Below are 12,896 nucleotides of genomic sequence, written 5' to 3' on the forward strand. Positions count from 1 at the left end.
ACAGCGTTTCCTCCTAGGAAAGTGAGACAGGCCTTGCAGGAAGGAGGGAAACAGTAGGTGCTCTTTATTTTTATTTGGTAAGTCTTGCAATGCCATCTCTTAACATTGCTTCAAGTATGGGAGGGAAACATTGTCCACATCAAAGTATTATGAGGGGATCCAAAACTCCTTTGGAAAGCAGAGTGCTTATTATATAGATACAATTATAATATCTAATATTTGTAGTTTAAACATCCCTGTCAATGCAGCAATGTTTAAAATATGGAACAAGAAGGCGGCTCTGAAAGCGCTCGTTTCTTTCTGTTGGCTATAACTTATATAAAGTGATTACTTCTGTTTTGTGTTATCTAAAATAGTTGGGTAAGTTACATCCCCCTCTAGGTGTGAACGGTTCACTATCAATGTAGATGCATACTTTGTAGTTGCTGAGGGAAAATGCCCTATTTCGGCGGGACTCCATGACTTTACAGGTATTTTCACATCTTCACGGTTGGATGCTATGATTTCGGGAGTACTCGGTGTGTTCACTGACGAGCCGGGTGCGGCAATACACACCACAACTCTTGGCTGGCGCTGGCGGCTGAACCTGCCCGCCGCCATCGCCCGCGTCCCCTCACGGCGGGGCCGAGGGGCGGGGCCTGACGGGGGCGGGGCCTGACGAGGGCGGGGCCTGGGGGAGCCGAGGGGCGCGGCCAGGGGCGGTGCCCTTCCCTCCCCTTCCCTCCCCCCGCCAATGGGCGGGGCCGGGTATCCCCGCTGCCCGCCTCTGTCGTTCGGGGCGAGTCCATTGCATCCCGCGCGGGGGGAGCTCTAGACCCGGATGCTGTATGCCGAACCGGTTCGGGGAAAGAGGGAGGAGAGGGAGTAGCGCCTGTACATCAGAAGCGGGCGCGGCCCTGCAGGAGCCGTGGTGGCTGATCGGGCGGGGGGAGCCGCTTTGTGGGGGCGGCTCTCCCCTCCCCCGTTCACCCCCCCTACGTCCCGGCGGGGGATGGTGTGTCCCGCAGCGCGCGCCTTGCTCGCGCGGTTCGGCGGCTCTGCGGGGGGAGGGGGACGGGAGAGACCCGGGCCCCGGCGGGTTTTCCACAGTGAGCGCGGGGGAATAGCGGGCAGAGGGGGAGCCCCCGCTGCCGCCGTCCGGGACCATGTTGGCGGACGACGAGGAGGAGCTGAAAGTCCCAGAGGAGATGTTCAAAGACGTCAAGTTCTTCGTGGTGGGAGACATCGACCCCAAGGTACCGGGTCATCCCTTCAGATCATTCCCGCTTTCCCCCTCGTCTCCCCCCACTCCCGGCGTGGGGGGGCACTGTGGAATCGTCCGGCTACCACGCGCGGGCTCGGGGCTCGCGCCGCCTCACGGGGAAAGGGCGGGAGTGGGGGGGAGCGCGCGCCTGAGGGACCGTGAGGGATGGCTGGTGGGGAGGGGAGGCGGCCGGTCCACATCCCGGCCGCCATCCCGGCCCCGATCCCGGCCGTGCCCGCGGGAAGCGCCGCCGCCGCCATGGGAGCCGCGGCCCCGCCGCGCAGGCCCCGCCGGAGCCGCCTGAGCGGAGGAGGAGCGGGCGGAGGGACTTCCTGTGCCGGGCCGGGCCGGGCGGGCAGCGGGGGCAGCGGCCGCCGCTCCTCCGACTCGAGCGCTCCGCAGGCCCGGCCCCTCCCTGTGCCTGGTTCCGTGCGGACTCACAGGGACAGGCCGTGGGGAAGGTTCGTCACGGGGAGCCGGATTGGCTCTTCCCTCCCACACAGACCTTCCCGCCTTGGCGCGGCCCCGGCCCCTGGTACCGCCCCGGGGCCGCCCGGTGTGCTGCTGGTGTCGTTTAGGCCAGGGGCCGCCCGGCCCTCTCGCCGTGCCCTGGGGCAGCGCCCTGGGTAATGCAGGTGGCCCTGCAGTGAATAACACCCGTGGTGGGCAAAGGTGGTTGAAACAAAGTTTCTATGGCGTGTCCAATTAGACAGGTGTTTAAAGTGCACCGTACCGAGCTTTAGGACAGCAGCTTCTGCAAGCTGGTTACTGTATGCTGCACACTGAACTTAAAGTCTTTGCCTGTCTGGTATCTGCTGCAGTAAAATCTTAGTTCAGCGTTGGGTTCCCTTAGCCTCCTGTCCTGGCACTCACTGAGCTTCGAATGCCTGTAAGTGACCTGGAGACACAGGCACTGGCCTGTTCAGATGGTTTTCATTCCTACTGTGGTAGAAGAAATACAATCTAGGAAGAATACAGTTAATGATCAGGATGAAAACTTCTTTAGACAGGTCTCAAGATAGCAAATTTAGTTCTTAGGCATTAGATCCTTAGACATAAAATTTTTAATAGTGGCTTAGCGCTCAAATAACAAATTCCTGTGCTTACCAAAAAACCCTACAGCAGCAGTGTTAGTGTTATGTGTATGAGGATGAGTGCAAAAATCCTGTAGCACTCTTGTGCATCATTTGTCATAGAAGTAGTGTCCTGAAAGGCCTGCTCGTAGTTATGTGTTGGCATGGGAGGACAATGAGCAGATTTCCCATACAGCAAGTAGACAAGCCTTCTGTTAAACTGGCATTTCTTTCATAAAATGTTGAATTTTATTCTTCTTTGCAGTCAGAGTCATTGTCATGGGGCCCCAAATTCGGTGCATTGAATTTTCCTCTGCCTGGCTTGGGAGGCAGAGCTGGGTCAGAGTGAGGGGCTGGGCTGGGCTCAGCTGAGCTCGGGGCCAGCTCCTGGGAGAACCCTCTGTACTGGCTTAAGCCCAGCTGGCAGCTAAGCACGACACAGCTGCTCTCTCACCCCCACCCCTTTGCAGTGTTGTGGGGAGGAGATTCAAAAATTAAACTTGTAGGTTGAGATAGAAAAATTTTAATAAAACCAGGTAAAACATTTAAAAACCAGGTAAGGTATAATGGTAATAGTAAATAATAACGGTAAGAAAAAGGGAAAGAAAGAAAACCCCAAGCAAGTGATGCGCAATACAATCGCTCACTGTCCACTGACTGATCCCAGACTTCATTTCTGACCCCAGATCAGTCCTTCTCACAGGTAACTCCTCCAGTTTATATGCTGGGCATGACATGCTTTGGTGTGGAATATCCCTTTGGCCAGTTTGGGTCACCTGTCCAGGCTGTGCTCCCTCCCAGCCTTTTTTGTACCTTCTCACTAACAGAGCATAAGACACGAAAAAATAGTCCTTGACTTAGGATAAACATGACTTAGCAAAACCCAAAATATCAGTGTGTTATCAACATTATTCCCCTTTGGAATCCAAACCACGGAACCGTAGCAGCTCCTGAGAATAAATTAACTTTTATCTTTGCTGAGACCAGGACACCCTCCTGTGGGTGTCCTCTGTGGTAGCCTGGGACACCTGAGTAGAGCAGCATTTATCAGGTGTGTTTTGAGCCAAGACAGAATGCAGGAATTGTAAATCAAACTCCAAGAGTTCTTAGAGTGAAATTTGCCCCATTACTGATACAAAAATTACAGAGATATTTGGTGCTTTTTACCACTTCATACACAAGTGGATGCCAGCTTGATTTTGCAAAGAATTTCCTCCTTCACCTTCTGGAGAGAAGTGCACTTTGATCAGTTTAAATTTCTAAATGGTTTCACAGAAAACCAGTTACCGTAATAAATATTAAAACAGGCCTAAGCAAAAGTGAGTACACTAATCAAAACAAATCCAAGAGTAAAGGGAAAAAAATTATTCAGGTGAATAACTGCATACCCACTGCCTATTAAAGCACGTGCAGCATAAATTGGAAGGGAAACAAAAGTCTGGAATTGTGCCGAGGTGCTCTTTGGCAAAGGAAGGAGAATTAGGCTGGCTCTCAACTTCAGATCCACTCCATTCCATTGGGTGCATTTTTCTCCTCACACCTCCTGAGGGTGATGAATAGATGTCAGCTGCTCTTTTTCTTTTAATAAATGCTCTTCCTGCTTTTCTCAAACATAAAATTCCAAACTATCATGTTTTGGAAACACCAATTAAAATCAGTATTTCCTTCAGAAAGAGATAAAAAGTAATGCAATGCAGCACAAGGTCTTTGAATAGGGTATTTGGGGTTTGGTTATTTTGTTTAATTTATTTTTTTATGCCCATTGTCTTACATTTTAATTTTGAACTCTTCCTTATGTTTCTTCTAACACAGATTTTAGTGGGGGAGAACAAGATAAAAATGTTATTCCACCCCCCAAAAAATTTCATTTAATGGGTATAAACCAATACCTAAAATGCTTGATTTTTACAGTATTCATATCAAGGCTTTTCAGCATTCTGTTTTCTAGTTACAGGTATATGGTTGATATCAGTGTGAGTTCTTTAATTGTGCTAATACAGCTTTTCAGTCCAGGCACTACTTAATCTGAAGAATTTGTGTACTCTGAGAGAAGTTTTGAAGTTGATGTGAGCTAAATTAGGAAGAGTCTTTTTCATGACATATAAAATAATCAAATGCATTATTATGTGTCATGTTTATAGTGTTTAAACTACTACATGAAACCAGTGTAACTTTTTGTATAAGCAGATGCTTTGCACAAGTTCTGTAATGCAGCATTGTTTTGATATATAAAAAAATCATACTTTTAGCACATTATTTATAGCTTCTTTCTGATGCTGTCATATTTGGGTTCTGTTTTCGTGACGTTCACTCCTTTTTTTAGCTTTCCCCTAAATGAGCAGTTGAATGGGATTGTAACTCAGGGGGAGCTGTGTGAGACAGGCAGCTCATGTGCTGAGACTGTTCTGAAATACCTTCTGTTTTCAAAAGTGCTTTATTTGGCTTTAGCTTCTCCCTTTGGAATGACAGCATCCTGTGTTTCTTTACGCTTAACTGGATTTCATGCAGGAAGGTGTATTGTGATTTAGGGATTGGTGTGCAAAATGGAAACGTTCTCTCCTGTTTCTGGCAGAGGTGACAACAACAGCAAGCTCATGATCAATTTTCTTGGTAATTTTAGAATAATTCTTTCGGTAGTATTCATCCATTGCAGAAAAAAAAGAGTTAACTTTTGTTTTCTTAAATGGAGTTTTAAAGTCAGAAACTTCAGTCAAGAAGTGCCAAAATTACTTCCTCAGTGAATTGTGATTTTTCTATCCCTGTTTTTCTGCTTGGCAGAAACGCTTCATAAAATAGCTTGATGCTGTGTTTTGAGAGAGTCTCTTTTTCAGTGCTTTTTTGTCCTGGTGAGTGTACAGGGTAGGGACTAATTGCTTAAGGACCAATTAATGAATTAATATTTTGTTTGATGAATGCATTGCCTTTCTCTCTGCTGTTCACTGTTGTGGGCAGAGCATCCTGTTTGAAGGGAATGTCCCCAGCAGGTTTGCAGGGACAGGCATCTGTCCTGGGCAGGTTTTGGAAGATGAACATCACACTAGTTTTGTTCTAGATCATTATTTCTGAATAATAAAATGGAAATGAAACAATGATCTGAAATGGCATTTTTAACTTTTGAACTCTTTTAGACCATAATCTTTTAAAACATTTTTCTCTCCTCCCCACTACCTTTTCTGTTACCTTCTCGGTTTGAGTGAAAGTCCCAGTTTTTGGGGACTGGACTCATCACACAGATCTCTCCAGCAGAGCTGAGGGAATGCTGAACTCCTGAAGCAGCAGCTGCTGTTTGGGCCTTGCAAAACTGAGAGTGAGATGTGCTTTGGTATTTGGGAGGAGTTTTGCATTCTCAGGACAGAGCAGTGGAGTGAGGCACTTCAGTTCCAGCTCCTGGAGGTATTAATTTAGGGAGCAGGAGTCCTGCTTGGGGTTTTTTTCTGTATTTTGTGAAATCACTTGGTCCTTAGAATTCAACCTTTTATTTTAAAGCATATTCAAACTTCCAGAAGCTACTTCCAGAGTAACCCTGTGCAAAAACCCAAACATTTAGAAGACCTTCCTTTTCCTGCCTGATGGAAAATGATTTTAATATTTTTTGAGGAATATGTATTCTGGAAAAACATTTACATTTCCCCAATTCCTACCCCATCATCAATTATTTTGAAAGGTAGCTCTTCAGATGCAATCATGAAAACACAGAAGAGCTGTAAACCTTTGGCAGTCAGTTTTAAAATGTTTGGCAACTTCATGGAAAGTTCTGGCCACCTACAGGAGGACAGCCGAGAGAGAAAGGTCATATTCATTCATCCATCCAGTGTTAGTGTCCTCTTGCAGTAATGTTTTTCTCAAATAAAAGTTGCTAAAAATTATTGACTTCTCCCTGTTCTCTTTTGGGTTTAGGTTATCCAACTTCTGAAAGCTGGGAAAGCAAAGGAAGTTTCTTACAATGCACTGGCCTCACATATTATTTCAGAAGATGGGGACAATCCGGAAGTTGGAGAATCTCGAGAAGTTTTTGATCTCCCTGTAGTAAAGGTGAGTGATTGATCCATGGTATTGTCAAAGTACTGACATAAATCCTTCATTGTTAGAACAAAATACTCATCTTTGGATGATGACCATATCAAACATGTCTTTAGAAATCTTACATTATTGTTACACAAACTTCTGTTCTAACTCGCAGACTTCTGTTACAATTCTGTTTTCTCCTTGCTCTTGTTGCTCGGGATCTATCAGTGGTTTGGGTAATTTTTAGTGTTCTGCTTTGGGGTTTTTTTTCAGATTTTTCTTTCAGTCATCTGTGAGATGATGTCCTGTTAGTTCTACTCTAGAAATACTTCTGAAGAAAAGGTTCTTACAAGCTTCTGGCAGTGGAAAACCTGAATTTAGAATAAGTAGTAGATTGCTGAAGGTTTTGTTAAAACATATATAACTGGCAAAGTGCAAAATGATTTTGTTGGTTCTGCATGTATACTATGCTAATTACAGACTATATATAGGAAATTGTTGAAAATTAAGTGTTTTTTTCTTCTTTTTTTTGGTGTTTTGTTTTTTTTAGTCTTTTCTTTCTTGCTTACACTGGAATTACTAGTATTTTGTTAATACCTTCCAATAACGAGTTTTGTTAGTGAAAAATTATGAGCTTCATCTTTGAATATGTGAACCTGTCACTCTGGAAGTCATGAGAGAGTTTGGAAGAAATAACACTAGAATTTCCCTGCTGATACCTTGGGGTACAGATTTTGGGTTATATTTTTTGTATAGGTACAGGTGGCAGTAGAGAATTTTGATAGGTTTTGTCATGAGAGTTTACCTGACAATGTAGAACTGAAGTAACTCTAAAAAATGCAAGGTGCTTGGCTAGGGACCCTTATTGTTATAGTGGATCTGCTGGTTAATTTTTACTTCCCTTTTCTGAAGTAATTTCTGGTGTAATTTTAACTATAGCCAAGGAAACTGCTGCCATTTCCATGAGAAGGAAAGACATCAGTGTTGTAGAGAGCACTTCCTGCTTTCTAATGCCACTCACTTAAATAATTTAATTTGCTTAATCACTGCCAACTCATTTGCCAGATGAGAGCAAATCTTTCACTAATGTCACTTGGCTTGACCTGAAAACATCACAGTATGATCTGTAATCAGAAGATCAGACTAAGTATTAAAGGGACTGGAAGTCAGAGGCAAAGATAGCTGGTTACAGTGAAAAAGGAAGATAAAAACTTAAGGGAGGAAAATAGTTGTTTTTTTGGTTGTGGTTGTTTTTTTGTTTTGTTTTGTTTTGGTTTTTTGTGAGGACTGAGGAGTTGGAAGTTAAGTGGTTTAAGCTAATTTTTTGTATTATGCCTTATAAGGGAAGGAGAATAACAAGAACTGGGACACCATAAACATAGTTGCTACAATATGTTCTTTTGTTTGTCTTTTGAGGAAGGTAATTCAGCACTGAATGTGATGTCACTGTTTGCCCATTCTTCCTTACCTGCTGCACTGGGACCAGTGTCCTACATCTCCTCCATTCCCTGCCACCTCCCTGAGTCCCCTTGAGCCCTTCTGTCCCAGAACACTGCTGGGCAGGGGCTGTCACTGCTCACAGCCAGCATGGTTCTCTCTAGAAATCTCATTCTGTTTAAGGCCATGGCTCTCCACTCCTTGGTGCTGAGGGTAGGGTGGGATTACCTGAATTATTTTTTCTTGCAAGCGAGAACTGCAAAAAAGGAGAGGATGAATAAATACTGTGAATGGCTTGAGAGAAAGGGGGTTGCTGGACAACCTTTGAGCTGTCTTTATGTGAACTCTTGCAAATAAATGAAAAGTCTTTTTTGCATTGCAGACTAAGTGCAATATCTGTGAAACACTTAGACTTCCAAAGCTGGGAAACATATGTTAAAACTAGCTGTAGCATAAACTAGCAAGATAATTCATATTTTGTGCATGTAGAGCAAGGATTTTAATGTCTAGTGGTTTTGTTTTTTTTCAGCCTTCCTGGGTGACCTTGTCTGTTCGCTGTGGAGCTCTTCTGCCGTATCCTTTTAAGTTCAAAATACTGTAGAAAACATGGTAAAATGGATGCCATTGAAGGATTCAAGACTGTTTCAAATTGGTACTGCCTAAACTTCTAAAATGATCTCCTGTGTTTTGCCTGCCAAGGTTGCAGTGTGCTTGGAGCTTCTTTGCCTTCAGTTTTCCTGTCCCTTTGCCTGTTTTGTGCTTCATAGGCACTTGGAGAACAACTGTTATCAAATGGAAAACAAGAGCTGGTAACTGCAGGAGTCCAGGTGTTCACATTAGGAATTCAGGCCTTAATGTGCTTCAGAGATTCAGAATTCCTGTTTTATACCAAATAGTTTACAGTGTGTGCCTTTGCAACTTGTTGTGTTTCTGTGCTGGGGTCTAGGCTAGTGATCCTGGTCATTTGTATCTGGACATAATAAATGTGTTTGTTGTGTTTTCATCATCAGGATGAGTGTTTAGTTGCTTATGTTACACATCCCTAAACCTTCTCCCTGTCCATGAGAAGTGTTCACAAAAAAAGGAAAAAAAGCTTGGAATTAGCTACATTTTCAGGCTTAAGTAACCTAGCATTTCATTATTGATGGCATTTCATGTGAAGAAGTTACACTATTAAAAAAATTGTCTTCCATCTGCAACCAGAGTTTTTTAAAGGCTAGTCTTGAGAGCTGATGTTATTGGTTATCCAGAAGAGAAATAAACAGATGAAACAACAGAATGATGTAGTCCATAACTAAATTGTAGCTATAAATGTGGGAATGTAGCTCTCAATGGCTATTGCTCAGGAAGTCTTTATTGTGGGAACACTGGAATGGCCAAACTAAAAGTCTCAGTAGTGTCTTGTTCTTCAGTTGCATGGAAGAACTTTTGTACACCTGTCAGCAATAAATGTGCCCTTGGATCTTTGACTTTCTAGTACTTCACGTTCTTAGATCATGGTGAGTTTAGGTTTTACTCTGAGCCTTATTGTGCTCAGTAAAATGGGTTGTTAAGCCTTTCATTCATTTTATCCTGTTTCAGTCTCTTTATGACTTTCTAGTGCAGTGACATCTGGCCTTTCATTAGGGATTTAGGTGCTGCCATAATGAAAAAAAATACAGTCGTTAATAGGAACAGCTTTGTTTTTCCAGCTGATTACTTTTGGACCCAGTTGAGGCAGAAGTTTGAGATTCTGCATTTTTGTCTCTAGTTTATGTTTTAATTTGGTAATGCTCAAAGTGGTCATGCAATTTCTGAAGAACCAAGTCCTAGAAACATTGTGTCAGTTAGACACATGGATCTAAAAAGAGCCTTAAGGATTTTATGCTGCCTCACCAATTCTGGTGTGTATTTGATGGGCATTTGCTCGTCAGTTGCTAAAGGTAAAGTTTAATACAGAAAGATTTAATACAGTGCAAAAGCACAGTAATTTGGGGTGTTTCTTAGGGGAAGTTGTCACAGAGGAAACTTAAGACAGCAGAATGTTGTCCTGTGTCCTGCTCATGACTAGTCTGTAGTGGAAAGGAAACAGCAGAAAAATGAAGCTGGAAGCAGAGTTGCTGAAGAAGGAAAAAGAGTTTAATGTGCAAAACCCTTGGCTATAATGCCATAAAGAGGGCTGGCAATTTCTTTTGCAGCAAAAGCAAAAATGAGGGAGGGTGTATTTTTCAATGGTCTTGTATAGATAAAAGAGAGTCAGAGCACTTCTGAGCTTTTGTTGATGGCAGCAAGCAAAGTGAGTTTTATCCCCTCTGTTTTGCGTTATTGTTATGCTGCTTGTAACTTTTTAAATAGAGTCTCTTTAACTCCTGTTCTTTAGAAAGTGCAAGCTCCTGGCAAACTGATGGACTTCTCAAAAGTTAAATAATGACTGTTCCTGCTTTATGTGCTAGCAGTAGGTACTCGGGCAGGGGGTAGACACATGTACACTTTTGAAAGATCCAGTACTGAATTTCTGCCTTGGATGAAATGGAGAACAATTGAGGATGTTCATCAGACTCGAACTTCTTGAGGTATTCTGGGTTATGGCAGTAATTTATTCTTACATTTTAAAGTGCTCTCGGCTTTGTCATCAGCTTGCTGTGTGCTGTCTCTTCTGGGCCTCAAAATATGAAGGTTGCTGGTGCATCTGTCAACATCGGGGGGAAAATAATTTTGTTTCATTTAAAAAAATCTCAGTGACACATGTGACACAATATGACACAGTGTCACTGCGTGTGACACAACGTACCTGTTTCTGTGGTCTTTTTTTTCTGACGAATGTGCATGGATCTTAAACACAAGATCGGATAAGAGTGTGGAAAAGGAGGGGAAGTTGCAGAAGTTCAGTGGTCTGTCTGTCTTTCCCAGGTCAGTTCTGGTTTAGAGTGTTACCAAAATTGATCATAATATTGCAGGTGTCCTGATTCTGTTTGTACATCAGGTTTTTTTCTTGATGCATAGACTTTAATTGCAAACAGACCATGTGCTTTCAAAGATGAAAGTTTTTGAATGGTCAGATACTTGGTGTTATCTGAGAAGTACTGCATGGACTGTTTCATTTCCTTCTAATGACCCTCAGGAAACTCATCTAATTATTTTGCATCCTTGACACCTGCTTTCCAGTGTAAATGGCTTTTCTCCAGAATCATGTCAGATCTTTTTTGGAGTCACTGCTTGTCTCTCTCAGGTAAGAAGTGAACCATATTTCAGTTTACTCCAGTGTCCACTATTTGTGGGATGTTTGCTTTTTTGAGGAGAGATACCAGTTTTTCTGTTGTACCATGACCTTTTTTTCTCTTTGTTTTCTCTGTGCAGGTTTAAAATTACTCTTTAGTGATTTTTATTGTTGTTTGTCTTTTGTCACCCTTTTTTTTCTAACTTGCTTTCTAATTTGGTATTTAAAAGTGATAGGTAGTACATTAGCCAGCCTTGTAAGTGCTGTGGATTACTAAAATTCTTCCAGCTGAGGACAGCTGGGTGCACAGAACTAAAAGGCTTTTCTGCCTTCCTTTTAGGTTTCGTCTGAAGACCGAAGTACGCTGTGGGCTTTGATTACTTTTTATGGAGGGAATTGCCAGCTGAGCCTCAATAAGAAGTGTACTCATTTGATTGTGCCTGAGCCAAAGGGGGTAAGAGTTTATTACGTGTACAATTCTTGTTGTAGCTCTCATTTGCTTTCAAGCAGTCAAAAATTTTCCATCTGCCTGAAGTTAGAATTCTTAAGACTGTTCATTAACAACTAAATTCACCAAAATTAGGCATTGCAGCTATTCGGTTTGTACTTATTTTCTGCATGGCTTTAAGCCTGATTAGTTCAAAAGATGTCCAATTTCACACTGGTGTTTGAATACCTGTTTAAATAAAGAATTTTATTCTTTATCTTGTTTGTCTTAGCCTAATTTTGGTATGTCACAGTCATTAGTGATTGTGATTTATAAATCCACAGATAACAGTGTCAGTGAAGATAAACAAAGGACAAAATTGAAATATTAAAGAATAAAACATGGACTGGCACTGGGAGAAGAGAAAGTGTGGCTATGAGAAATGAATGCTTTTCCTTCTTTAAAATATAGGAACCTTTGTAGGGCTGGGTTCTTTTTGGTGAATATGTCTGTGTGTTGATTTTGTTTTTTTCTTTTTTCTAAGTGCTCGATATTTCTTCTGTGGACTGTTTAGAAGGCTGTATTGAACACCATTCTAATTGTCCCTCTCTTCACAATAAAATATAATGCTTGGACAAAGCATTATTACCCAAAATTCTGTTAGTTAGAGGCAATGAAATACATTAAGAATCATACTTTAATAACTTACTTAAAAGCTTAAATAATAAGCTTTGTAGAACAAAGGATGTTGTCTTTAGCTTGCCAGTCAAGGAACTTAAAGTGGTATTAGCATTCCCTGTCTGTAGGGTGCAAATATTTTAATGCACAATATCATTGAATGGGAGCAATTTTATTGTTGGGATTATTACTTTTATGGGATTATTACTTTTTGCTTCCAGTCCTGCTGCTCTGATACACTGCAAGAAAAACTGCAGCAGTTTGTAACGAGAACAATTCTGTCACTAGGAAAACTTACAATTGCTCTGACTAGACACAGGATGATAAGACAAGAACGTTAATAATTCTCACCAGAGTGAAACAATAAAATCTTTTGTCAGCAAATAAACTTGATTTCATCTCCAATCTCTTTATTGTGTATGAATGACATTTTCATTGTAGGAAATAACTCTAGAGAATCACTAAATTAATTTCCTCTGAATCTGCTTGTTTTTAATTTATGTTGTTTGACATAAAAGAAGTTACCAGTTCAATAATTTCTAAATTTAGATCCTTAAATAAGTTTCAAATTTTCAAAAGAAAGTGTTCCTGCTGTACTGTTTTGATGTAAGGGGTTTCCATTAAAGAGGATATTCAAATAAAAAGGACACTCGTTCTCTGTCTATTTATTGTGAAAGGAAATGGTGAAGATTTAAGCTGTATTCCTGATGAAATTCTTTTTTTCAGTGAAAAACTTTAAATATTTGTCTCTACTTTATTATGAAATTCTGACTTTTTCCCCAAATGCTTTTTCATAGTGGGGCTGGGTTTCTTTGACTTTTTTTTTTTTATATATAT

At 41.9% G+C, this 12,896-nt stretch overlaps 1 protein-coding gene across 2 annotated transcripts in view; it reads left to right on the top strand.

The window, feature by feature from the left end:
• The first annotated feature begins 800 nt into the window (after positions 1 to 800).
• Positions 801 to 12,896, top strand: part of PAXIP1 (PAX interacting protein 1) — a 31,468-nt gene continuing 19,372 nt past the window's right edge. Inside the window, exons 1-5 of one of the 2 annotated variants that reach the window (XM_063415954.1) lie at positions 801 to 1,235; positions 6,214 to 6,348; positions 8,288 to 8,331; positions 10,903 to 10,966; positions 11,295 to 11,408. In XM_063415954.1, coding sequence (XP_063272024.1) covers positions 1,146 to 1,235; positions 6,214 to 6,348; positions 8,288 to 8,331; positions 10,903 to 10,966; positions 11,295 to 11,408 — 447 coding nt within the window. In that variant the 5' untranslated portion in view covers positions 801 to 1,145. The remainder of the gene's footprint in view (positions 1,236 to 6,213; positions 6,349 to 8,287; positions 8,332 to 10,902; positions 10,967 to 11,294; positions 11,409 to 12,896) is intronic. The other variant, XM_063415965.1, reaches the window with a different exon arrangement.

This window comes from Prinia subflava, chromosome 1 (assembly GCF_021018805.1).
Source record: "Prinia subflava isolate CZ2003 ecotype Zambia chromosome 1, Cam_Psub_1.2, whole genome shotgun sequence".
In the NCBI taxonomy this organism is placed as follows: Eukaryota; Metazoa; Chordata; class Aves; order Passeriformes; family Cisticolidae; genus Prinia; species Prinia subflava.